Source organism: Lactuca virosa, chromosome 8 (genome assembly GCF_052849685.1).
Source record: "Lactuca virosa cultivar CGN04683 chromosome 8, Lactuca_virosa_CGN04683_v6, whole genome shotgun sequence".
Taxonomy (NCBI): Eukaryota; Viridiplantae; Streptophyta; class Magnoliopsida; order Asterales; family Asteraceae; genus Lactuca; species Lactuca virosa.
This window is the reverse complement of record NC_136433.1, coordinates 282,888,245-282,914,699: the sequence shown is the minus strand read 5'-3', so window position 1 is coordinate 282,914,699 and position 26,455 is coordinate 282,888,245. Positions and strand designations below refer to the sequence as shown.

Here is a 26,455-nt window from a genome sequence, read left to right as displayed (position 1 = left end):
TATCTCTCGTTTATGCATTGAAAACCAATTCCTAATAGAATTCTACTCTTTTGTTTTTGTTATCAAGGACCTAGCATCCAAAATTCCACTCTTCCAGGGAACAACAATCAAGGGAATGTATGAATTGCGCTCTTCTCCATCACTAACTTCTCTCACCATGCATTGTATCAGTCCCTCCATGTGGCACCACCGTCTAGGCCACCCACAAAATAAAGTTTTTTAGCAGTTATCTCCATCTCTTTCATTCAATTCTAGTGCCGATGATCATTGTAACTCATGTCGAATTAATAAAAGTCACTGTTTACCTTTCAATGATTTGTCTCTTACATCCACCGCTCCATTAGAAATCATATTTTCTGATGTATGGTGCTCTCCAGTTGCATCTTTTGATTATTACAAATACTATATAATATTTGTTGAACATTTCACCAAATACACATGGCTCTACTCTATGAAAAAGAAGTCTGATTCACTAGACATCTTCACTCGTTTTCACAGACTAGCTGAAAAAAAAATTAACGCCAAAATAAAACAATTATTCTTAGATAATGGTGGAAGATACCTAAAACTCGCCACTTACCTTGCATCCTCTGGGATTTCGCGTCTCACATCCCCACCTCATACCCCTCAAGACAACGGATACGCCGAAAGGCGACATCGACACATGGTCGAGACTGGTCTTGCATTGTTATCTCATTCCAACATTCCAACCACATTCTGGCCTTTTGCTTTTACCACCCCTGCCTATCTCATAAACAAATTACCAACTTCTACCCTATACAACCTATCACCTCTCCACTATCTCTTTCAAAAAGAACCAAACTACTTAAAACTCTGAAGCTTTGGATGCTGGCTAAGACCTTACTATCCTCACAAACTATACCATAGATCAACCCCTTGCATTTTTGTTGGCTACTCTCCCACTCAAAGTGCATACTATGCTTATGATCTAAAATCCTACAAGATCTATACATCCTGTCATGGTGTCTTCATTGAAACTGATTTCCCTTTCAATAAAATCACCAGCTCATCTACTACTGAGCCTCCTATCAACCTTGATCAATGGATTCTTGTCTCCCTTCCATTCGAAAATTATGCTACCCCTTCAACAAATCAACCATCACCACCTTCACCCTCCACCACTACTAACATTCCTATTCCTGAAACTCCCCCTGTTATCATCAAGAATCAGCCTCCTATCCCAAATAACTATCCCCCTCACTCCTCTAATCCTCTCCCCTCCTCCATAATGAACACACGTCCTCAGCCTAAACCAAACACTCGTTATAACAATTCTGATTTTCAAACATACACAACCTTTCCTTCATATCCAACCGAACCTTCTACAATCTCTCAAGCTCTAAAACACCTATCATGGCGTAATGCCACGCAAGAAGAATTTAATGCCCTCCAACGCAACCATACTTGGTCTCTTGTACCATCTTCCCAAGCTCACAATCTTGTCGAATGGAAGTGGGTCTATAGAACAAAATACAAACCCGACGGATCAATCGACCGTATTAAGCACGCCTAGTTGCCAAAGGTTTCCATCAACGTCCCAACATTGATTACCGAGAAACCTTCAACCCTGTTCTTAAACCAGCTACTTTACGACTCATACTTTTTCTTGTTGTCTCTAACGATTGGGCTCTTAGGCACTTGTATATAAACAACGCCTTCTTACAAGGTACCCCTCGCGAAGACGTTTACATGTCCCAACCCCCAGGCTTTGTCAACCCATCTTACACTCACCATGTTTTCAAATTAAACAAAGCCCTATATGGGCTTCGACAAGCATCTTGCACCTGGTATGATGAACTCAAAACATACCTCATCTCTCTTGGATTCAAAGACACAATTTCTGATCCATCTCTCTTTATTCTAAAAAAATCCAAATTTTCATTCTACTACTTGTCTATGTTGATGACATTATAGTCACCGGTCCATCCCCCACCCACTTGTCTAAATTTATAACTCACCTTTCAGCTAAATTTTCTCCAAAAGATCTCGGTTCCTTATCCTACTTCCTAGGTGTTGAAGTTCTTCCCCACTCAAATGGAATCCTACTCTCTCAACGAAAATATATTCTTGATATTATCACCAGAGCCAAAATGACAGATTGTAAGCCTGTTTCCATACCAATGATCAGTTCAGAAACTCTCACATTAAAAGGCGGCACACCACATCCAGTTCCAACTGAGTCTTATACTTTAGTTGGCGCCCTGCAATATCTGTCCTTCACAAGGACAGCCATATCTTTTACTGTCAATCGTTTGTCTCAATTTATGCAAGCTCCAACTTCTATACACTGGACAACTTTGAAACGATTAATACGATATCTGCATGACACTCTTCATCATGGCATAGTTATACATCGCAAATCACCGCTTACATTTCATGCCTTCACTGATGCTGACTGGCAGGAGACAAAGATAAATATATAAGTACTACTAGATATATTGTTTACCATGGTTCAAATCATATCTCGTGGAGCTCCAAACGCCAAAGCACTCTTGCTTGAAGTTCTATAGAAGCCGAATTTAGAGCTGTTGCATCCACAACCACTGAAGTTCAATGACTCATCTCATTGCTAAGTGAAATAGGCATTTCACCTTCTACCATACCTGCTATATACTGTGACAACCTATGTGCAACTTCATATTCAGCAAACACAGTCTTCCACTCAAGAATGAAACACCTTGCATTAGACTTCCACTTTGTAAGAGAAAAAGTACATCAAGGTTCTATACGGGTGCAACACATAGCATGTGATTATCAACTAGCTGATGCCCTCACCAACCTTTACCAATACCATGGTTTCATTATCTCATTTCCAAGATTGGTCTTCTCACTGGATCGTCCATCTTGCGGGGGCATATTAAGATATAACTCAGTTATATCTATCCATATATTTAGATCAATATATCTAGCGCACATGTACATTACTTTGTATAATATTGTTTCCGTATATATCTCCATTAGTTAGCCACCTCTTTCAATATATATACCCTAATTGTAATCCTCTATATAATCAATTCAATCAATACAGATACAATTTCTATTTGTCTTCTTTCTCTTCTGTAAGCTTCATATTCAGGAGTTTGTGGAATATTCCAATTAATCTCCATAAATTAATTCATATTCAAGCTCTTTAATTAATTAAGACTATTTAATTAATTACCAAAATAATTTCTAATTAATTTATTAATTACTTAAGAATTTAACAACTTATTTTCTCATTTTTCCTTTTAGCTCTTTGGGTCATAAGGCCAACCCAAAATGACTTTACTATTAAAAATATTACTAAAAAAGTTAATGACATTGTACACTATATTCAACATTAATTAGAGTGAAAGTGGACCAAATTCTACCTTGCTTACCAACAAATCTTACCCACATAATGCCACCATCCAAACCATGAATAGATTGGATAACCCTCTTTCACATTGAGCCTTCTTGATTCTTCAATCTCCACCATCATTTTGTAAGCATCATAAGACTGAAGGCTTATACGCTACATATGTCTAGATCCCCTTTCTCCCTATAGTTGAGAACTCACTTCCATTCAACCAATGTCACCTTTTTATAAATTTATATTGCAACCTCCTCAAAAGAAGTTGTTACATATTTTTTCCAGACAAATTGATCACTATAGAAGGGTTTTGAAACATAGAGAACATATACCTACCTAGAATACCAAATGAAACGTTACATAAAGTTAAGCGACCACCATAATGAAGATTTCTAGCCTTCCAACTCAAAGGTATTTTTTATGGAAATTTACTATTAAGGGCTACCAATTGCTGATTTTGGACATCCTACGTTGAACATGAACATCAATGTAATTGAAAGGAATGATTTGGTGCTACAATTTAACCACATAATCATAATAGAGATCTTGATGTAACTCACGCCAATGTTTATAACCTTGCTTTTGGATAAGTTTAGTTTTAGACTTAAGGTAAGGAAGAAGCATCTACGAATCTGAATGAAATTCAAAGAATTCTCCAAGATCATTCGTGCAAAAACCCAGAACATCCACATACTAAGATATAAAGAGGCAATCACCGGGGTTTGGTAGATTCACCCCTATATTGATACACTTTTTCTATAGCCTCTGGAATATTCGCTCTAAGACCTTTAGTTGCAATAATAAGGAGGAAAGAGCCCATTAATCTCATCCTATTCACTATCAAGGAGCAACATACTTAGGCCATAAACACTATAATAATCGAATTTGAAGACTACAAAATTCAGTGAAACATTTATTTTAAACTTGAAAGGAATTTCTTTTTACTTATTGCATAGTTTTTTTACCATTAAATTCCTAATATGCCGGTGTGTGTTCACCAACTACCATTAGTAAGAACATAATCGAATAACCAAAGAAGAAAATGAAGCTAACAACCTATATCTCAAAGATAATTATCAACTCTAGAAAACGAATTGTTCTAAATTGGATTCCCATTTATAAAGAGACAGAGAACACATTAAATTATTTCTTCACCAAACACGTACTACATTTTTTACTTGCAACTACCATAAAAGAATTAATAATAACAATAACAAAGTCATATATGCTATACGGAAAATTTATCTTTACTAAATAAACTACAATGTGAAAGGATAGATGGGAAGATAAAAGGAAAAAGACAGGATAAACAAATCCACCTCGCTTTAGGAAGGCTTTTCTCCGGAGTTAAATTCTTAATTTATGATGTGCTAGTAATTCTAGCATCGATACTTTTTGGCTGTTAAATTATTGTTATGAGAAAATTACTATATAGTTTTGCAAGTGTATTTGATAAACAGTAAACGACCACATAACAAAATGCGTACTTGGAATGAGATACCTTACACTCATTTCTTAATACATATATTCAACTTAGATTGAACTATAATATTAGATACAAATTGAAATCAAAATACTACCTGTCAACAAGAGAAATAATATCTTACAAGTTACAACCATTACCTAATTAACCTGGAAATTCAACTCAAAATATGTTACCAAGGTTTTAACACGGCATAACAAGCTAGATTCACCATGTATATGAACAACTTTTGGTATTCCACTCATCAATTGTCGCACGTATTGTACTAATAATGTTTTGCATGCCTCAAACAAAACGCTTTCAGCCTCCCAATTGCATCTTCTAGTACTTTTGGCTCTGCTGCAAAACTCACTCGAAGCCAGTTTTTTAAGCCAACAGCATCCCCTGCCGTGATTTGTCATAGTAATAGGAATATGAATAATAATAATGGTAACATTAACGAATGAGGTAATATTATCTTTAAGATACTTTTAACTATGTTATTGATCATACCTGGTAGAAGGATCATGGATTCTTCTTTAGCCAACTTCATACAGAAGTCTGTATCATCAACTACATCATAAAAGCCTGATAGATTTAACTGCACCTGTACAACCATTATCAGATGACTTTATACACATTCTATATATTTTACGTAAATTAGTTATCCATACAATTTTTTTTACCAGGACAAACATAGATCCCTCGGGTTTGTGTGGGCATGCAAGAAGGGGTATCTCCTTAAGTCTCTCATAAAACATATCAGCTGCTTCTTTTAGTAACTTGTTAATATTCACGAAGAATGATTTCGGCGTGCTCTTCAGTATACGAGGAATAGCACCCTGAAACGTTTGTTTAATCATTACATTAACTGAAACAGTAAACGATTAAGAAGATTGTGGAATCATGTACCTGAATAACAGTGGGGGGTTCTGCCGATATCACCAGGCAACTCTTCAGGGAACTAACAATCTGAAACCATATATAGTATGTGTAAGAATAAGGAAAGTTTTGACCTATGATAAAAGTTCATGAATTTAATTAGAAAGAATGAGTGATGTAGAAAGAAAATTAAACCCCAGTTTTGTGAAGAATGCCAATTGGATCGGTTATTGCAATCCATCCAAAACGCCAGCCAGGAACGATCCATCGTTTTGACAATGTCCCAATCGTCACAACAGGCGCTATTGCACCAAATACTCCCATGGGGATAAATGGTTTTTCTCCGAAGACTTGATGGGCATAAACTTCGTCTGCAATCACCAGAATTCCAAGTTCTCTTGCTGTTTCTGCAATCTTTCATCATGAACAAGAAAGATCGTCATGACAAATATTATCCAAATAGCTTGTGTGATTTTTATTTGTCTTCTAAATATGTGTGTTTGGTTCTACAATTAATTTATATAAGCGTTACCAAATATATATAGAATCTAGGTTTTTGGTGTAAAGTACTACAGCTAGCACGTAATAAAATTTTCGCAAAAACTTCCAGATTCCATTTTGTGTATAAACATTATAATATTTAAGTATATGTGTTGCAGACAGTAATCACACCTTTTGCATATGATCATATGTGAAAACACTTCCAGAAGGATTCCCTGGATTGATGAGAACTATAGCGACTGTGTTATCATCTGCCAATGCTTTGACACCATCAAGATCAACTTCCCAACCTTTCTCTGGGAGGAGATCAAAATGACGCACCTCGAGTGAACTAAATCTGGCTCGAGCTTCATATGTTGGATAATTAGGTCTTGGAAAGAGTATATTTGCACCAGGTCTAGCAAGAACAGTTAGTAACACATGAATAGCGTGTTCTGCTCCAACGGTAAGCAAAACGTCATCGGCTTTTAATGTGTAAGGAATATCTCTCGACAGGTACTCAGCAACAGCCCTATTAATAAATAAAATAATTTGTTAATAGCTTTGTTTGAAACCCAGCAAAATGTAAAAAAACTTGAAACATCGACGATGTTGTAGATCCAAAATATGAAATTGATGAAAGGTAAGTAATTAATTAATTAACCTTCTTGCAGGATCAATTCCGGCTCCAGTAGAATAACAGTTGAAGTTAGCAGATCGAATGGCATCCACTAGAGCATCTTCTACTATTGGAGATGTTCGAAAGCAAGGGTAAACTGAAGGATCACCATGTCCAAGATGAATCATCGGTTTTCCTGTCTGTGTAACGTCGATGTTACTCATGATTAATTCAAGGGTGTTTCTCATTGTCAAAGATGCAGCTGCATGTACTTCGTTGTTCTCCTTAAAACGCCATTCCTCTTTCACCATTTTTCTTCCTCTTCTTTCCTGTTTTGCATTTGTTTAGGTTATCAGTGGCTACTTATAGGCATTCTAATGAGGTTGGTATGTAGACCGGTCAGTCCCGGCAACGAAATGTGTAACTGCATTCAACTTGGTGTAAACAACATCCACATGACATTTACACTACCATGATGACAAGGTGCTCTGACGTATGCCATATGCCTTGGTTTTACGATATATTAAAAATGGAAGTAGCATGTTGGTTGTAATTATTATGATTACTATACTCGTCCATGGATTATTATAGTTTCGTATGTTTAATTAGTTATTGTAATGTAATTTAACTCGTTGGAGATATAATCAACGCGGCACCTACAAAAATAGTAATTTACTTGTTAATGCAATTATTATGAATATTATACAAGCTTATAATTTGATATGTTTAATTAGTTATTGTAATTTAACTCGTTGGATATATATATAATCAGCTTGGCAGCTCAAAAATTTGTAATTTAATTGGCCAACGTTAAAAACACTGTTCGGGATGTATTATTATATCCGTGCTTAAAGGTATAAAAGTAAAACATAAGATACGTCCATATATATATATATATATATATATATATATATATATATATATATATATATATATATATATATGAGCTTGCTTGCCTGAAACAAATTTAGTTAAATATAAAAGTTAAATATAAGTTTACGTTAGCTGTATTAGCTCATATGTTATTAGCCCACAGATTATGAGTATTTTGTCTTTAACCCTTTAGGGTTAGTTCCCTTTCTAGCTATATATTAACCTCATTCTTTTTTTATGGCCCTAACACTTTCTAATGACCAATTAACTGTTCTCTTTTTCAAGTATGAATATTGTTCAATCTTCATGGTATCAGAACTAATATTTGATAATTTGTTAGAAAGTTTTGTAGCAATCATCTGTAACGCCACTACAAGAATAAGCATTTGTCCCGATGACATCTATTCCGACAGCAGCTGTCGTCGGTAAAAATTTTGTTGTGTCGATGACATGTTGTCGGTAGAGTGTTATGTTTACTTTGACCAAATAGCATTGACCTGGGACTCTATTCCCGCCGACTTGTCAGTATAGGTTACGAATTTTATGATTTTGATTTATTTATTTTCTTTGGTGCAAGAATTATTAACGACATCGTTTGGTGCAAAGCTATCTCGACGACATGTCCTTAGGATAAAAAATGGTGATCTGGGTGATAGCTCTATGCCGACGACATGTCTTCAGTATAGGTTACAAATTTTTTGATTTTGATTTATTTATTTTCCTTAGTGCAAGAATTACTAACGACGTCGTTTGGTAGAGAGCTATCACGACGATATGTCGTTTGGATAAAACATGGCAATCCGTGTGACTGCTCTATACCGAAGACATATCGTTGTTAAAGGGTTGTAGCCTAATAGCACTCAGTAGACATCGATTTCAATTTCAACGTTTGTTTCCTTTGTTCCTCCACCTCCCAACGAAGACTTATGCTTCCAGCCCCTCATCTTCCAGCCCCTCCCCTCCCCTTCACTGGTGAAACAATTCTGGTGTACATCTTCCGGTCACTTCTCTTCACCGACGACGACAACGAATTCCCACTTCTGGCCACCATAGCCCATAACTGGTAAGCTTTCTAATTTTTTTTTTTAATTTCACAGCTTTTTATTTCATTGATTTGGTTGTTTTCCTGTGAAGTAGTGATCGGAGGACCACCTGCGATGACTCACCTTGTCCTTCCGGCCACCACAACCAACAAAACACGTAGTATGTTTGATTTATAATTTTTCTTTTCTGAATTGGTGTTTTTCTGGTGACCACCGGCCACCACCGGAGGACCATAGTAGAAGTCGACCACCAGAATCCCACAAGCATATACCATAGAACAACTTATAAACTTTTTGTCTGTTTTTTTTCCAGTCTATTGTACCTACGATATGTCGTCGGAATATGTATAAATAAAACTTTTTTTACATCGAAAATAGCTCCCGACGACCATTTGAAGACGACAAGTCGTCGGTATTGGTTTCTCTGTACCGACGATATTTTTCACTTTTACCGACGGGGCTATTCTGACGACTTTGTATAGATACATGTCATCGGTATAGGTTTTCCCGACGACAGTCCTCGACATAGGGGTTAAAAATGTCCTCTGTATAGACATCGTTCCTTGTAGTGCGCAGATCGAACTTTTTGAGGGTTTTGTAGCATTCATCTAATTTTTTTGTAGCGCTAACACTTATTGTAGCTGTTCGTTTGATGTTGTTGTTCGTCTGCCATAGTTCTTCCCTTACTGCTTCCGCTGGTTCCATTTCTGCTGGTTTGATTTATGTTGTTTGATTGCTAGTTTTTCAATTTGCTACATCCGATGTTTGTTGTTGTTCTTGTTCTTTGATTGTTTGTCGATTATTGTTGTTGTTATTGTTGTGGTTATCAATATGTTGATAACATGAATGAAAAGGATTATTTCCTTCATTCAATCAGTAATCGATTAGATAGGAAACATTACATGTATTGGAGAAATGTTATGATAACTTTCTTCGTGGGAAGAATATGTGGGTCTATGACACTGGTGTTAAAGCTAAACCTTCAGCGTCTTAAGCTCCAAATTTCGCTATGTTGGTTGATACTTGGGAAACCTATAACTCCAAGGCTATTACTTGGATTAATAATTCTGTTACACAATCCATTGGTATGAAATTGGCTAAGTGTGACACAACAAAGGAAGTTTGAAATCATTTAGAGAGATTGTATATCCAGTCCAACTTTGCGAAATAGTACCAATTCGAATATGACATTTGTAACACCCAGCCAATCAGGTATTTCCATTATTATCTAATGTATAAAAATTGTTGCAAAAGCAGTCCTTGAGCCGTGCATACTTGGGGTGTATGTATGGAACAATTCATTAAAAAGAACGTGTGTCTTTATTAGTATGTTGGGTGTACTAAATGGGTACGTTGGGTCTACTCGACAGATATGCAAACCCTAAATCCGGGGTTTTGAGCCCTATTTAAGCAACTTAATCCTCATAAACCCCTTCCAACTTAGCCTCCATCCTCCTAAACGACCCCTTACAAACCATAATAATCATTGAGAGATTTTGAATTATTTGAGTGTTTTGTGTTCATTCTTGAAGGAAGAAGATCATTAGAGTGCAATTGGAAAGTTCCAAGCATTGTAGATCTGGGATTTTCACCTCTTAAGCAACTTTTAGAAGGTATAAAGTTCTGAACTTTATCGATGTTTCACTAGATCTTGCTAGTTCTTGAGTTTTTGTGCATTTTGGTCCCATAATCTTGGTATATATGAGTATGGTCTACTCAAGACCAAATGAGTTGTCCTGTCAGATGTTTTTGAGTGTTTGTAATCATAAAAATGTGATATTGGTCCCTTTCTCCCATTCATGCAAGAGTTATGAAGCTTGGGTTTTGGTGTAACATCCATGAAATTCATAAAAAATTAAAACTTTTTCAAGCATCCAAAAACCATTACTTTTTACAAAATATTTTCAAAATAGCTTCATATCAGAGCATCCCAAAAATCAAAATCATAAAATATGAGAAGGTGCACGATCAAGCCTTCGCCTTCCCATGATCGTACTAAGTACCTGAAACAAAATCCAAAACTGTAAGTCCAAAGCTTAGTGAGTTCCCGCAAAATACCCGCACAACAAATAACACACATATAATAACAGCATACTATGGGCCCAAACAACCATATGGTTGGAATGCCCCAGGCCCTCAACCATCGTGTTGGAATGCCAACATATTATAGATCTAATCATCCTCGGGATGGTACACCCTCGGCCCACAACCATTGGGTTGGAATGCCCACATACTATTAGTCCAATCATCCTTGGGATGGGTTACTCTCGGCCCACAACCATCGGGTTAGAATGTCTGGTCTGTTGGCTCTCGCAGAAAGCAGAAAAGCCTCAACCAGCAATCAATCATGTGCACATATATCAGATAATCACATAACAGTCTACAGCCAGTCAAGCGGATCTACAGATCACTAAGCACAACAACATCATATCTACCAGGATACCGATCTAACCGATCATAACCACATATAAACATCCTATCTACCAGGATACCGATCTAACAAATAATAACCACATATAAACATCCTATCTACCAGGATACCGATCTAACAGATCTCACTATTAGTAAAGAAGGATAAGAATCCAAAGGGTCGTCCTTGGTGCCTTCGACCCTTGAGTATAGTGAGGAAAACTCACCTCACAAGTAGTGTTGTAGTGACAATATCCAACTCCCAATCACAGCTCCGAACTCAACTGCCTGTAACCACCATATGACTAATTCCATCAAAATCCAAAATTACCAAAATACCCTCAGAAGTCAAACTTGGTCAACCCTTGGTCAAAGTCAAAGTCAACGGTTAAGGTCAACAGTCCATGTTGACCCAACTCGTCGAGTGTAGCTTACAGATTCATCGAGTTCTTTTAGAACTCAGAAAACCGTGAAAACCCAAGTCAACTCGCCGAGTTACCAAACAACTCGTCGAGTCCATGTAGTGTCTAGAAGATCGGGAAAATCCTAACCAACTCGTCGAGTTGGCTATGCAACTTGTCGAGTTCCTTCAACCCTTTTCGGATTCAGACGTTTTTAAGCGAAACCAAGGCTCCAAACTATAGATCTAGCCTCCTAGGGTGTAGTTCCCATGTAAAGTTGCCAACTTTACGTGCATGCAAGGCCTCAAGAGGCTAAACCACCCAAAACTACTCTGAAGAAGAGGTTTAGGGGATAGAGAAAGGGCAATACTAAATAAAGCTGATTACTTTATGACTATGGGGGCCTAGAGGAGTCTAGATCTGAAGTTACAACTTTAAATCATGCTTAACTTCCAAAAATGGATCCAAAGTGGACTAAAAATAGCCTAAACTCTTGAATGGAGAGATCTAACAAGAAAATGATCAAGGAAACGACGTTTTACCTTCAAAAGGTTGCTACAACTGAGTAGATGTCGGATCTATAAGCTCCTTCTCGTTCCAAGCTCCTAAACCTTCAAGTTTCTCCAAGAAATGCACCAAAAACACACTCTTTAGCCTTGTACACACTCAAAATGGAATGTTAGCTCGTTTAGGGTTTTCTTCTGGACGATAGGGTGTTAAGGGAGGCTAGAGAGAGGACTTAAGGTCCTTTAAATAGGGTGCAAACCCTAAAAATTAGGGTTTTCATGCACAACCTCAACTCGTCGAGTTGGGGTCCTTTAACTCGTCGAGTAGGTTCCATAAACCACGCGGCCTGATTAGTTTCTATACAACGAGTTGGGGCCTCCAACTCGTCGATTAGGTCTTAAATGATGTATAAAAATTCTTGAAATTCATACCTGGGAGTTGGGATGTTACATTTAGGTAGAAAGTTCGGGTTTGGATGTTAAGCACTTCTAGTCATACGAAGTCATAAATTTGGAAACTTTATGATTTAGGTGCTTATTTGGGACTAGATATGAGTTTTGAACATAAGGTCTTAATGGAACAGTCTCTTAATGAGGGTTTTGGGAGTTGACTGAGTATGTTGGGAATACTATGGGAGTATGCATGGTGTACTAAATTCGAACCCTATATTCTAGGGATGACACTCTCTACGTTGGGTGTAGAATTGGAATACAGAGGGCGTACTCGGCCTGTGTCGACCTTTTGACTTTTGACTTTGACCTTTGATCATGGTCTTGACGATGTTTGACTTAAGGGATTTTTGGAAATTAAAATAGTAGTTTGAGATTGGGACCATGTTATTTGTATAGGCGATATGTGGAGGCAGTATTTGAAACAGTGACCTGTTTAGCTATTTTTCAGTCTAAGAGTTGAGTTTTCCTCACTTTACTTGTGGGTTGAAGGCACCAATGCCGACCCATTAGGTTATGTATCCTAGTATACGAATGTTGCTTTGTTGTAGTAATATGTTAGATCTGCATGATTATCTATTTACACTTATGTGATCTTATGTGTTGCATATGTCGACATAGTGCGGTTGGGTTGAGATGATATTGCTCTGTGCGGGAGACAACAAACTTGGAAGCAAGCCATACATAAGTTGTAGGCTGGAAAGGCTAGCCAAAATTATGTTGTGGGCTCGGTAGCAAGTCAGTCAGATGTTGAACGTCGGAAAGGCAAGCCAGACTTATGTTGTGGGCTTGGGAGCAATCCATACATGAGTTATGGGCTCAGGGGGTAATTTAGTCTGATGGCTATTTGCCCAGTATGCATGCTGCTATATGTTGTGTGGTGATATTTTGGAGGGAAACTCACTAAGCTTTAGCTTACAGTTTGATTTTATGATTTCAAGTACTTTAGAGGACATGAGCAAGGCGAAGGCCTGATCATGCACATCATCCTGGATTTTATGAGATTATGATTTTAGGAATACTCTGATTTTTTTCTTCTATGAATTTTGGAAACAATGATGTTATAATATTTGTGGATTTTACATTCGTTTAAAAATAAGAAAAATGTCCTTGATTTTTGGAATGTTACAAGTTGGTATCAGAGCCCTGGTTTGAGAGAATTGGATGAACATTTGTATGAATCTAGTATTACATTTTAGTTCAAAAATAGTTTCAAAAACCTCATACCATGGCAAACGGAAGATTTTAAATTTCGAAACTAACATAAACATTTTATACCCACCAAGGATCATCTTGCAAGTTATAGAAAGATTTAAACACCAACCATACAAAGGATGAAGAAATAACAACCTTTGTTGTTCTTTGGCTCCTCTTGGGAGGCTTGGAAGTTGATGAAGAATGTGGAACCTTTGAGACACAAACAATGACTCAACTTGATGTAGCTGCTAGTTCATAAACTCTTAAACCATTACGCTTTAAGTTCATAACCAATATGAACTTAAAAATGGCATGAAGATGCAAGTAACATCAAGAAATGATGAACAAAGGAGAGAGAGTAACCTCCTCTAAGGAGGTTACGGTTTTAAGAGGGAGGAATGAAACACACAATTCAAGAGTTGAAGCCTCATATTTATATTTTCTTAAAGTGAAGTCTTTAACCATTAGGTCCTTCCACTTTAGACAAGCATGTCCCTAAAGCTTACATGTCTCCCATGCATGGACCATGCTTCATTTCTTTTGAATAAACAAATTGAAAGACCATATCTCTTTATCTATCATCATTTTCGACTATAATGATAAAAAAAGAGAAGAAAGAGTTTATATTTTATAAACTCAAAGTTTATAAGATATAAACTTTGTCTTTTTCTAAAAGACAAAAAGCTTACCTAGTCCAAAATGTTGTACATGACTTAATAAATCATAGCATATGATATATTATGTTACTTGCTAATGAAAATTATTATTTCCATGAAATAAATAATTTTCAATTTAATTATAAGAGTTTTATTGAATATTTATTAAAATCAATTTCTAATAAATAATCAATTATATCAAGTTGTTGTTAGTGTGACCCATTAGTATCATATGTTAATTAGCAATATCACTTTAATATGACTCTTGAGCATACTAGACATTTCAATATCCCACTTGCGCAAGACTCATATTAGACTGATATAGACAGTGGTGAACGTCTAGCAACATTTCACTGCCCCCAACAACATACGACTTTGTGCCATTCTATTAACGCCCAATTCCCAAAAACCTCAAAGCTACAATTGGTGTATAAGGTAAGTTTATCAGTTATCCGTTTGCTACAGACATCATGTTGAACATGAGATATGGATCACCCTTAATCTCATTAGTTGTTCAACTTTTGGTAAGGCGCCTTAGATGTCTAAATCTCAACACATAAGAGGAACAAATCCCATCTTGACTACATAAGCCTCTTGAATAGTTCACACCATACCTCAAAAATGGCTTTTATAACTGTCTGGTTAAGGAACAACATTTGACCATATCAAAGCATAGTACTCCCTACACTTAAGTCCCACTATGTATCTTAGGTGTTAAGGATACAAAAATAGTACCCTTTAATCAAGTAACATTCATGATAGCGATCCATGAGATGATCTTGATGCGGGTCAATTCAATACTACTTCTCTGACAAGTATCTATGAAACTTGGTTACAACCACTTGCCTACTTTCATCTGGTGAGAGTCAACCAATCCACTTCATATTAGTCTTACTTCATAATTGCTCCCACAATTATAGCCGACTATGAACTTTTTGAATAATAACATTATTCACGGATAAAACATATTAATATAGAACACAACAAGTATTAATGTGATGACTATATCCCAATATATCATAACATTATCTAATAGTTGTTGTTATAATGTTCCAATATTCAAATAGTAAATCCAAATCAAAAACTCATTTCTAGAATAATAAAGTCTTATAACTGAAGTTTCATTCATACTTAGCTCAAAAGAATGACCTTATCAATGGATCTGATAAAATTCAGTATGTGTGAATTCTTGTGAATACTATTATCTCCATGGTTAACTTTACTTTATGTGTAGTTAAATATCTTAGAGAATATGATTGTTGTTCTTTCGTGACATAGAGTATCTTATCTTGATTAAGTATACTCTCGACGTCATAAAGATTTCTATGTGATCCTTGAATGGCAGAAATCAACATACTTTTTCAATGATCCCATTCATCCAATAATATTTGAATTCAACTTTTAAACTAGTGTATTCTTATTTTGTAGTAGATTGTGTCATTATGTTTTGATTGGACCTCATTCCAACAAAACTTACTCTTCATTCCATAATGAAGTAAAAATCCAACTATAATTCATAATTATTTATATCTGTTTAGAAAGTAACATCTTGTGTAGCTCTTTCCATAAGATCCTTTATAAACTGATTGTTTCATATACTGTCACACCCCCGAACCAGACGGCGGAAACGTCTGAGGGCTCGTGTGACTTAAATTGAAATATCATCACATTGAATATACATGAAACATAACATAAACATCACCATGCATTAATATATTACAACTGACCTTGTTCACATCAAGTACATTGTTTACATTACAACATCACATAACATAATTGTTTAACGATTGACATTGCACAAAAGAAATTCCGGAAACGCTTGATGATTCTTCATTCTAACGGTTACCTGAGAATACAAGTTATTTTGAAAGCGGTCAACATATATAATGTTGGTGAGTTCATAAGCATGTTTGATATAAGAATAGTTTGTATTGTTTGTAAAACCCAGAAAATCCGATATTTTCTGTAGCAAAAGTTGTTTACGAAAAGGTGTGATGATCTCATAAGTGTATATGTATGTGATTTCAAAACATGTAAAAGTGAATGTTCTTCATAATTGTTCTTTGTATTGTAGTTGTTGTATGTAGGAATGAATAATGTCGTTCTCCGGAAAACCCGATGTTTTCCAATATAAATAGTACGATAGCTTTGTATTATTGTATGAATCACTTTGCATCGTCGCAACGTATGAATATGATTTCCCCATGATTACTTAGATGGTAATGGATCTCTATGTGATTCGTTATAACCATGCATAATAATGACTAATTCACCTGTCTTGGCATTTTTCCAAACGCCGGTTTTGATCAAGATTTTGTCACCCTACACTGGCCGAGTCTAACTGTAGCGAACAGCTCAGGTGTGGGGGAGTCACCCCCGTATAGATCTATACGCAAACTCTCGCTCTCCCTCCAGGAGACTCTGATTATAACTACAGGCTACGGCCGACACTTATTGGTGCCAACCGTTATTTCTCACTAAATCCAAATGAAATTGAATAGCATTGTTTTACAACCCGATTTATGTTTACGTGAATATAAGGTATGCCTAACAGACAAGAAAGAGGACAACGAAGGCCCACTAACTTTGTATGTTATTAAAGGCTGTCGAGTATGCTACGGACACGTTAGCCCATCAAGCATATGATAATTGATTTGGCCATATTAGCAATGCAAATGGGCCACGAAGGCCCAATAGCATGTAAAAGCTAATGAGGGTCCATTAGGCATGTAATTGGGTCACCGGAAGCCCAATAAACATGTGTTGATTATATTGGCCCAATAATCGTGTAACTGGGTCACCGGAAGCCCAATAAGCACGAATAGGAAACATTGGGCCCAACCGTCGTATCATTTATAGGTTTATCGATATAAGTTCGTAGTGTAGGTATTTGTTGTATGCTAAATGTTTATTCGCAATGTTCAAAATACTTTGACGTTTGATTTATAACGAAGCTTTGGTTATATATATATATATATATATATATATATATATATATATATATATATATATATATATATATATATATATATATATATATCTATAAACATTTTTAAAAACCATGTGTTATAAACTTAATATTTTTAACCCAATAATTTAATATTAGCCTATTTGGCCCAAAAATATTTATTTTGAGCATTCCAACCCCTTTATCTATAAAAATGGCACTTTTAGTCCCTTTTTATGAAAATTGACATTTTTGGTCCTTAAACCATTTTTCTTGACATTTTCGACCCAAACTTTTTTTAAGTAATAATTTCAGCCCAAAACTATTGTATTTGCCATTTCCAGCCCTTATTTGTAAAAACTTTACACTTTTGGCTCAAATTCCGTAAGTTTTACAGTTTTGAACCCAAAATCAAAAACTTTGCATTTTTAGTCAAAATTTTGCATCAAAGTCATTTTCAGCCCCTGAAATAGTTTATTTACGTTTTAGACTCATATTTTGATAAATTTACAACTTCAGCCCCCAAAACTCTTCATTTTTTGCAATTTTTCGGCCCAAAAACCCGTGAGGTCCAAATGTAAGCCCAATAAGCTATAATTTATGTTTTTGACCCCTTGAAAAGTGTTATTTTCATAAAAGTCATATTTTTATGTATATAATACTATTTTATCCTTATAAAACCGAAAATATCATATTTTACCTAAATCTTTGTTATTTTTGTAAAAATGACACTTATAAAGATTTTTGGCTTTGTTTTCACTTCTTAAGCCTAAAGACTCTTAGATCTTTGAAGTATGTTGTTTATTATGTTATTTGTTTATGTAATGTTTCACACTTTAGCCATAGATCTCGAGATATAACAAATAATTTCACATTTTCACAACACCAACCAAAGAAATCACATATAACATGCACACACACATAGAGCAACATATTTACTTGTATTCTCACCCCAAAAAACAAGTAAAAACCGAAAACAAGGGGGTATGAACTCACCTCGCTTAGTTGCTCATGGTTTTGAAGAAAAGATGGAGAAGTTTTCGGCCTTGAACAAGCTTTCTTGAGTGATGCTAGGACTTAGAAGGTTTCTAAGAGTTAGATCATGAAGTAAAGCTATGTAAGAAGGAGTTTTTGTATCAAGATAGAAGTAGATGTTTGTGTTTTGATACCAACATACCAAAGGTTGAAGAAAACTTGATGAAGATCCTTAAAAACTCAAGCAAAATTCGAGATATATTGATGGGAAATAGAGGATGACCTTGAATGTGTTTTGGAGAAGATTTGAAAATGTGTGTGTGTGTGTGTGTGGTGCTCTCGACCGAGGATAAGAAGAAGAAGAGAGGACAGAGGGTGAGGTGACATTGCGTGGATGTCCACCATCCAATAAAGAGGTGTCATGCTCACAATTTTCCTCCTAAATCCATTTTATTTTAATTCCTCTTCTAATCTTTTCTTTCTTTTTTTTATATAAATGGGCCGAGAATTGCATTAAGAAGGGGAGAGGATTCATTTTGGCCCAATTCTTGATCCTTACTCGAAATCAAGAGGTCCATAAAGAAGTTTTCGGCCCATTGGGCCCTTAGGGTGGTTCACAGCCCAATTAGCATAAAAGAATGGCCTTTATGGACCATTAGTGTTGACTAGATTTGGTGTGGCCCAACAAGGCCCATTAAGGATAACCTAATCCATTTTAGACTCATAAGGCCCAAAAAGGTTAAGTCTCATGAGAGTGGGTCCAACTAGAGCCCGTTTAAGAGTTCTAAGCCCAAAATAGTCAAATTGGTAGCTTATTGGTCCATTAGGCCCAATAAGGAAATCCTAGTCCACAATGGACTTAAGTCGGGATTTGTAGGATTTCCAATCTTTACTTGACTATTTGAAGTGTTTGCATAGAATTTTTGTTGGAAATTTTGTTGTCATTGAATAATCATCATGCATGTTTACCAATTTTGTTTACAAGTGTTATCATCATTATTGTTACAGGGATATACAATTTCCTAGTTGTGACATCATCCCCCCATTAGAGGGAATTTCGTCCCGAAATTCTCTTTAAGGTTAAGCTTGAGAATGCGAGAATAAGCGAGGGTACTTTTGCTTCATCTGGTCTTCGCGTTCCCATGTGAATTCCGGTCCACGCTTTGCGTTCCATCGAACTTTCACAACTGGAATGCGACTTTGCTTAGTACGCTTCACTTCCCTGTCCATGATTTCAACTGTTCTTCCACGAACATGATATTCTCGTTGATTTCGATTTCTTCCAATGGGATGAGAAGAGTTTCATCACATAAGCACTTTTTCGGATTGGAAACATGGAACACGGGGTGTACGCTGCTGAGCTCGGCAGGTAGTTGCAGCCTATAGGCCACTGGACCGATTCGGGCTAGAATCTCGAATGGTCCAATGTATCGTGGGTTTAGTTTCCCCTGTTTCCCAAAACGAATCACCCCTTTCCAGGGAGAGACTTGTAATAACACCCGATCCCCGACTTGGAATTCCAAAGGCTTTCGCCGTTTATCAGCATAGCTCTTCCGTCGGTCCCGTGATGCTTGAAGTTGAGCCTTGATTTGAATTATCTTTTTCAGTTGTTTCACGGATGATCTCTGGTCCGGTTAAAGCACTGTTTGGTGCTTGCCCTTTTGCTAGCTGAGTGTCACCCACCTCAGCCCAGCATAGAGGTGACTTGCATTTGCGACCGTAAAACGCTTCGAAGGGAGCAACCTTGATGCTCGTGTGATAACTGTTGTTGTAAGAGAATTCAATCAAAGGCAAGTGGGCGTCCCAAGACTTGCCGAAGTCGATCACACAGGCTCTAAGCATGTACTCAAGCGTCTATATGGTGCGCTCGCTCTGTCCGTCTGTTTGAGGGTGGTAGGCAGTGCTCATGTCTGAATGTGTTCCCATTGCCTTCGGCAGCGACTGCCAAAATCGTAAAGTAAATCTATTGTCTCGGTCCGAGATAATAGATACTGGCACCCCATGGAGTCTCACGATCTCCTTGATGTAGGTTCGGGTCAAATTTTCCATCTTGTAAGATTCCTTTATTGGCAGGAAATGGGCGGATTTGGTCAAGCTATCGACGATTACCCATATAACATCCAACCCATCCGCTGTCTTGGGTAATTTAGTCATGAAATCCATGTTAATCCTTTCCCATTTCCACTCAGTTATTTCAGGTTGTTGTAATAGTCCCGAGGGCTTTTGGTATTCTACCTTTACTTTAGCGCAAGTGAGGCACTTGCCGACGTAAGTGGCAATTTTTGCCTTCATGTTAGGCCACCAATAATATTGCTTGATATCCAGGTACATTTTATCTGAACCCGGATGGATGGAGTATCGTGTCTTATGAGCCTCATTCATGACTATCTCTCTGAATCCCCCAAGTTTAGGGACCCAAATTCGGTTCATGAAATAATATGTTCCATTCTCCTTGACTTCAAAATTCTTTTCCATTCCACGTAACGCTTCACTTGTTATGTTTTCCGTCTTCATGGCATCAAACTGAGCTTCTTTGATTTGCGAGAATAGATGGGATTGAATGGTTATCGAAAGAGTTTTCACACGAAGATTCGAGTATTCTTTTCGACTCAAGGCATCAGCTACCACGTTAGCCTTGCCTGGATGGTACTTGATTTCACACTCATAATCGTTTAGCAGCTCAACCCATCTTCGCTGCCTCATTTTTAACTCCTTTTGATTTAATATGTATTGGAGGCTTTTGTGGTCAGTGAAAATGGTGCACTTTGTACCGTAAAGGTAGTGCCTCCAAATCTTCAAAGCAAAGACCACAGCTCCTAATTCAAGATCATGGGTGGTATAATTCACCTCATGCGTCTTTAGTTGTCGGGATGCATAAGCTATCACATTCCCACGCTGCATGAGTACAGAGCCTAAACCCTAATTCGAAGCATCGCAGTAAACTACGATGTCCTCAGTTCCCTCTGGTAATGATAGTACTGGTGCACTACAGAGAGCTCATTTCAGGGTTCGGAAGGCAACCTCTGGCTTTTCTGTCCATTCATAGGGTACACCCTTTTGTGTAAGCATGGTAAGAGGCTTGGCTGTCTTGGAGAAGTTCTGGATGAATCTTCTGTAATAGCCTGCGAGACCCAGAAATTGACGAATTTTTGTGGGTGTCGTTGGGACTGCCCAGCCTTCAATAGCTTTGATCTTAGAAGGGTCCACATGTATCCCTTCTTGGCTGACAACATGACCTAAAAAGTTCACGTTACGGAGCCAGAACTCACACTTAGAGAGTTTTGCGTACAACTTTTTGGCTCGCAGGGTTTCTAAGATTTGCCGGAGATGTCGATTATGTTCCTCTTCGCTTCGAGAATAGATCAGGATATCGTCAATGAAAACGATTACGAAGTTGTCAAGGAATGGTCGGCAAACTCGATTCATCAGGTCCATAAATGCGGCAGGGGCATTCGTTAGGCCGAAGGGCATTACAACAAATTCATAATGTCCATAGCGAGTTCGGAAAGCGGTCTTGGGGATATCCTCCTCCCGGACCTTGAGTTGATGATAGCCGGATCGCAGATCTATCTTAGAGAAGTAATTTGCTCCTTAAAGTTGGTCGAATAGATCTTTGATTCGTGGAAGTGGGTAGCGATTTTTGATAGTGAGCTTATTCAGCCCTCTATAGTCGATGCACATCCTAAAGGATCCGTCCTTCTTTTTAACAAAAAGGACCGGAGCTCCCCAAGGCGAGAAGCTGGGTCGGATGAATCCTTTGTTCAAGAGTTCGCTGAGTTGGCTTGACAATTCTTGCATCTCCGCAGGAGCCAACCTATAGGGCGATTTGGCGATGGGTGTAGCTCCTGGTACAAGTTCGATTCGGAACTCGACTTGTCTTTCTGGGGGTATCCCCGGAAGATCTTCAGGAAGGATGTCCGGGAAGTCGCTAGCCACTGGGATGTTTCGAATATTAATCTCTTCCTTGGATTTATCCACAACGTGAGCCAGAAACGCAAAGTATCTCTTTTGTAGACACTTTTGTGCCTTAATACATGAGATAAGACCGAGGTTCGTACTGGGTTTTTCTCTGTATATGATTAGGGTTTCGCGGTTAGAAAGATGAAGGCAAACGGCCTTCTCGTGACACATAATTTCAGCATGATGGGGGCTCAACCAATCCATGTCGATAATCACATAAAAACTCCTAATAGTTACAGGCATCAAGTTTATTTGAAATGCGTGGTGATTTAAGGTTAGGGTACATCCTACGTAGATTTCCCCAGCTGATTCTGTTTTCCCATTAGCCATTTCCACCATAAAGGTTTCATTAAGCTTCTGGGGTTGTTGTTTTAGCAATTTTTTGAATTTATTACTAACAAAACTCCGCTCTGACCCGGTATCAAACATGATGCATGCATATGAGTTGTTAAGGAGAAACGTACCAGTGACAACAGCGGGATCCTGAACCGCTTCCCCTTGACCCATAGTCAACACTCTCCCTGCTCCTCCATTCCCTTGGTTGTTGATATTGGGGCAGTTTCGACGGAAATGCCCAGTCCTTCCACATCCATAACAGGTGTGGCTAGCCCCAGCATTGTTGTCGTTGTTGTTGTTGTTGTTGTTGTTTGTTGTTGTGGTTGTTGTTGTTGTTGTTGTTGTTGTTGTTGTTGTTGTTGTTGTTGTTGTTGTTTCCATGTTGCTGGTTCTGGGGAGGATAGGTCCTACAGCATCCTCCCAAATTGCTTGACGTACATGAAAGTTATGGATTACTTCCTGAGTTTCTCGTTCCGCTCTTGCCAGTGCGGCTCGCATCTGATTCAGTTGCTCGGCTGTGTCCTGGGCTAGGTCGCCAGTGTTCCGTAATTGCCTCACCATGACAGGAAGTGTTCGGTCAGCCAGTCCTCCATCCCTCAAGTCATAGAACTCACGTGCCATGCCAAACGGGGGTCGTTATCCCTGTTGTCTGCTCCATCTCCAAATGTCGATACCCCAGGGAGGGATAGGGCCGTTAGGGCCCATTCGGTGAGCTGCCACCCTCACTCGGTATGGGGGTTGATGACTACAGACTCAGTGTCTGAATCATCGTCGCTGTCGTCACCAGACTCTTCTTCTTAATGTCTACCACAGGTTCTGCAGGTCCCTCTTCGATTTCTTCTTATGGTTCCTCTTCTTCCACAGGATCCTCTTCAGGTTCCTCGTCGGATTCCTCTAGCCATCTGTTATTTCCCTGATTAGGAAGGTAGGGATCTCCAGGGTGGTGGAAACCAGCCATACTGACTGCACGAGGGTGCGTAAACAAATCACGTTTTGAATATTTCCCATAGTATATTTTTAGTTGCTTAAGTCTTGGGTTCCCTAGAGTTTTGGAGAGTAAGGTAGGCTTTTGGATTCATTTACCGCTATGATTACTCCCGAACACATGTTGGTCATGTTCCGAATAGATATAGTTGAGCATGCTATATTTATCCCTAATATGACTACATAACTGCCCAGGTTTAATCATAGTGTTCGATTTCCTCCAGAAGCTTTTATTTGATGTTATATTGTCGTTTTTAATATAAGCACATAGGTATGAAATTTTATTTATTTATTTATTTATTTTTGTTCAGAGTTATTTATTCCCATTATGTTTATAGTTGGATATCATGTATGGTTAGATATGCTAGTTCACTATAAACAAAACTCTGATACCAACCTGTCACACCCCCGAATCAGACGGCGGAAACGTCCGAGGGCTCGTGTGACTTAAATTGAAATATCATCACATTAAATATACATGAAACATAACATAAACATCACCATGCATTAATATATTACAACTGACTTTGTCCACATCAAATACATTGTTTACATTACAACATCACAGAACATAATTATTTAACGATTGACATTGCACAAAAGAAATTTTGGAAACGCTTGATGATTCTTCATTCTAACGGTTACCTGAGAATACTAGTTATTTTGAAAGCGGTCAACATATATAATGTTAGTGAGTTCATAAGCACGTTCGATATAAGAATAGTTTGTATTGTTTGTAAAACCCAGAAAATCCGATATTTTCTGTAGCAAAAGCTGTTTACGAAAAGGTGTGATGATCTCATAAGTGTATATGTATGTGATTTCAAAACATGTAAAAGTGAATGTTCTTCATAATTGTTCTTTGTATTGTAGTTGTTGTATGTAGGAATGAATAATGTCGTTCTCCGGAAAACCCGATGTTTTCCAATATAAATAGTATGATAGCTTTGTATTATTGTATGAATCACTTTGCATCGTCGCAACGTATGAATATGATTTCCCCGTGATTACTTATATGGTAATGGATCTCTATGTGATTCGTTATAATCATGCATAATAATGACTAATTCACCTGTCTTGGCATTTTTCCAAACGCCGGTTTTGATCAAGATTTTGTCACCCTAGACTGGTCGAGTCTAACTGCAGCGAACAGCTCAGGTGTGGGGGAGTCACCCCCATATAGATCTATACGCAAACTCTCGCTCTCCCTCCAGGAGACTCTGATTATAACTACAGACTACGGCCGACACTTATTTGTGTCAACCGTTATTTCTCACTAAATCCAAATGAAATTGAATAACATTGTTTTACAACCCGATTTATGTTTACGTGAATATAAGGTATGCCTAAAAGACAAGAAAGAGGACAACGAAGGCCCACTAACTTTGTATGTTATTACAGGCTGTCGAGTATGCTACAGACACGTTAGCCCATCAAGCATATGATAATTGATTTGGACCATATTAGCAATGCAAATGGGCCACGAAGGCCCAATAGCATGTAAAAGCTAATGAGGGTCCATTAGGCATGTAATTGGGTCACCGAAAGCCCAATAAACATGTGTTGATTATATTGGCCCAATAATCGTGTAACTGGGTCACCGGAAGCCCAATAAGCACGAATAGGAAACATTGGGCCCAACCGTCGTATCATTTATAGGTTTATCGATATAAGTTCGTAGTGTAGGTATTTGTTGTATGCTAAATGTTTATTCGCAATGTTAAAAGTACTTTGACGTTTGATTTATAACGAAGCTTTGGTTATATATATATATATATATATATATATATATATATATATATATATATATATATATATATATGTATATATATCTATAAACATTTTTAAAAACCATGTGTTATAAACTTAATATTTTTAACCCAATAATTTAATATTAGCCTATTTGGCCCAAAAATATTTATTTTGAGCATTCCAACCCCTTTATCTATAAAAATGGCACTTTTAGTCCCTTTTTATGAAAATTGACATTTTTGGTCCTTAAACCATTTTTCTTGACATTTTCGACCCAAACTTTATTTAAATAATAGTTTCAGCCCAAAACTATTGTATTTACCATTTCCAGTCTTATTTGTAAAAAGTTTACACTTTTGGCTCAAATTCCGTAAGTTTTACAATTTTGACCCCAAAATCAAAAACTCTGCATTTTTAGTCAAATTTTTGCATCAAAGTCATTTTCAGCCCCTGAAATAGTTTATTTACGTTTTAGACTCATATTTTGATAAATTTACAACTTCAGCCCCCAAAACTCTTCATTTTTCGCAATTTTTGGGCCCAAAAACCTGTGAGGCCCAAATGTAAGCCCAATAAGCTATAATTTATGTTTTTGACCCCTTGAAAAGTGTTATTTTCATAAAAGTTAGATTTTTATGTATATAATACTATTTTATCCTTATAAAACCGAAAATATCATATTTTACCCAAATCTTTGTTATTTTTGCAAAAATGACACTTATAAAGATTTTTGGCTTTGTTTTCACTTCTAAATCCTAAAGACTCTTAGATCTTTGAAGTATGTTGTTTATTATGTTATTTTTTTATGTAATGTTTCACACTTTAGCCATAGATCTCGAGATATAACAATTAATATCACATTTTCACAACACCAACCAAAAAAATCACATATAACATGCACACTGTCACACCCCCAAACCGGAACGGCGGAAACGTTCGGGGGTGGATGTCGTCATGCTCAATATCATAACCATAGTGAAGAAAGTAACACACAACCATCATAGATATAATTTAAAAGATTACATTGTTTCCAAAATACATGTTCCAAAAATACATGTTTTCAATTAAATTACATATGATGATAAAATGTAGCAAAATAATCTACGCCTTAGCGTCTTGACTTCAGAAATCTTGCGGTTACCTGTATTACTGATTACCTGAGAATACAAGT

General features: G+C 37.2%; 1 protein-coding gene across 1 annotated transcript; it reads right to left on the bottom strand.

Moving 5' to 3' along the window:
- Positions 1-4,784: 4,784 nt before the first annotated feature.
- On the bottom strand, positions 4,785-7,143 carry LOC145132348 (nicotianamine aminotransferase 1-like). Its single transcript, XM_079067102.1, has 7 exons — positions 6,841-7,143; positions 6,369-6,708; positions 5,892-6,110; positions 5,727-5,786; positions 5,501-5,656; positions 5,328-5,421; positions 4,785-5,219 (listed from the first exon to the last, which is right to left on the bottom strand). Exons 1-7 carry the CDS (start codon positions 7,104-7,106, stop codon positions 5,101-5,103), a joined length of 1,254 nt encoding a protein of 417 aa, XP_078923228.1. The 5' UTR covers positions 7,107-7,143; the 3' UTR covers positions 4,785-5,100.
- Between the last annotated feature and the right edge of the window lie 19,312 nt (positions 7,144-26,455).

Excerpts from the sequence above, each read along its gene's own strand:
- LOC145132348 (XM_079067102.1), bottom strand. The coding sequence starts at position 7,106 with ATGGTGAAAGAGGAATGGCGTTTTAAGGAGAACAACGAAGTACATGCA. Across the intron at positions 5,787-5,891 it reads GCATTCTTCACAAAACTGGG|ATTGTTAGTTCCCTGAAGAG; the intron begins GTTTAATTTTCT and ends ATATGGTTTCAG. Across the intron at positions 5,657-5,726 it reads AACCCCCCACTGTTATTCAG|GGTGCTATTCCTCGTATACT; the intron begins GTACATGATTCC and ends CAAACGTTTCAG.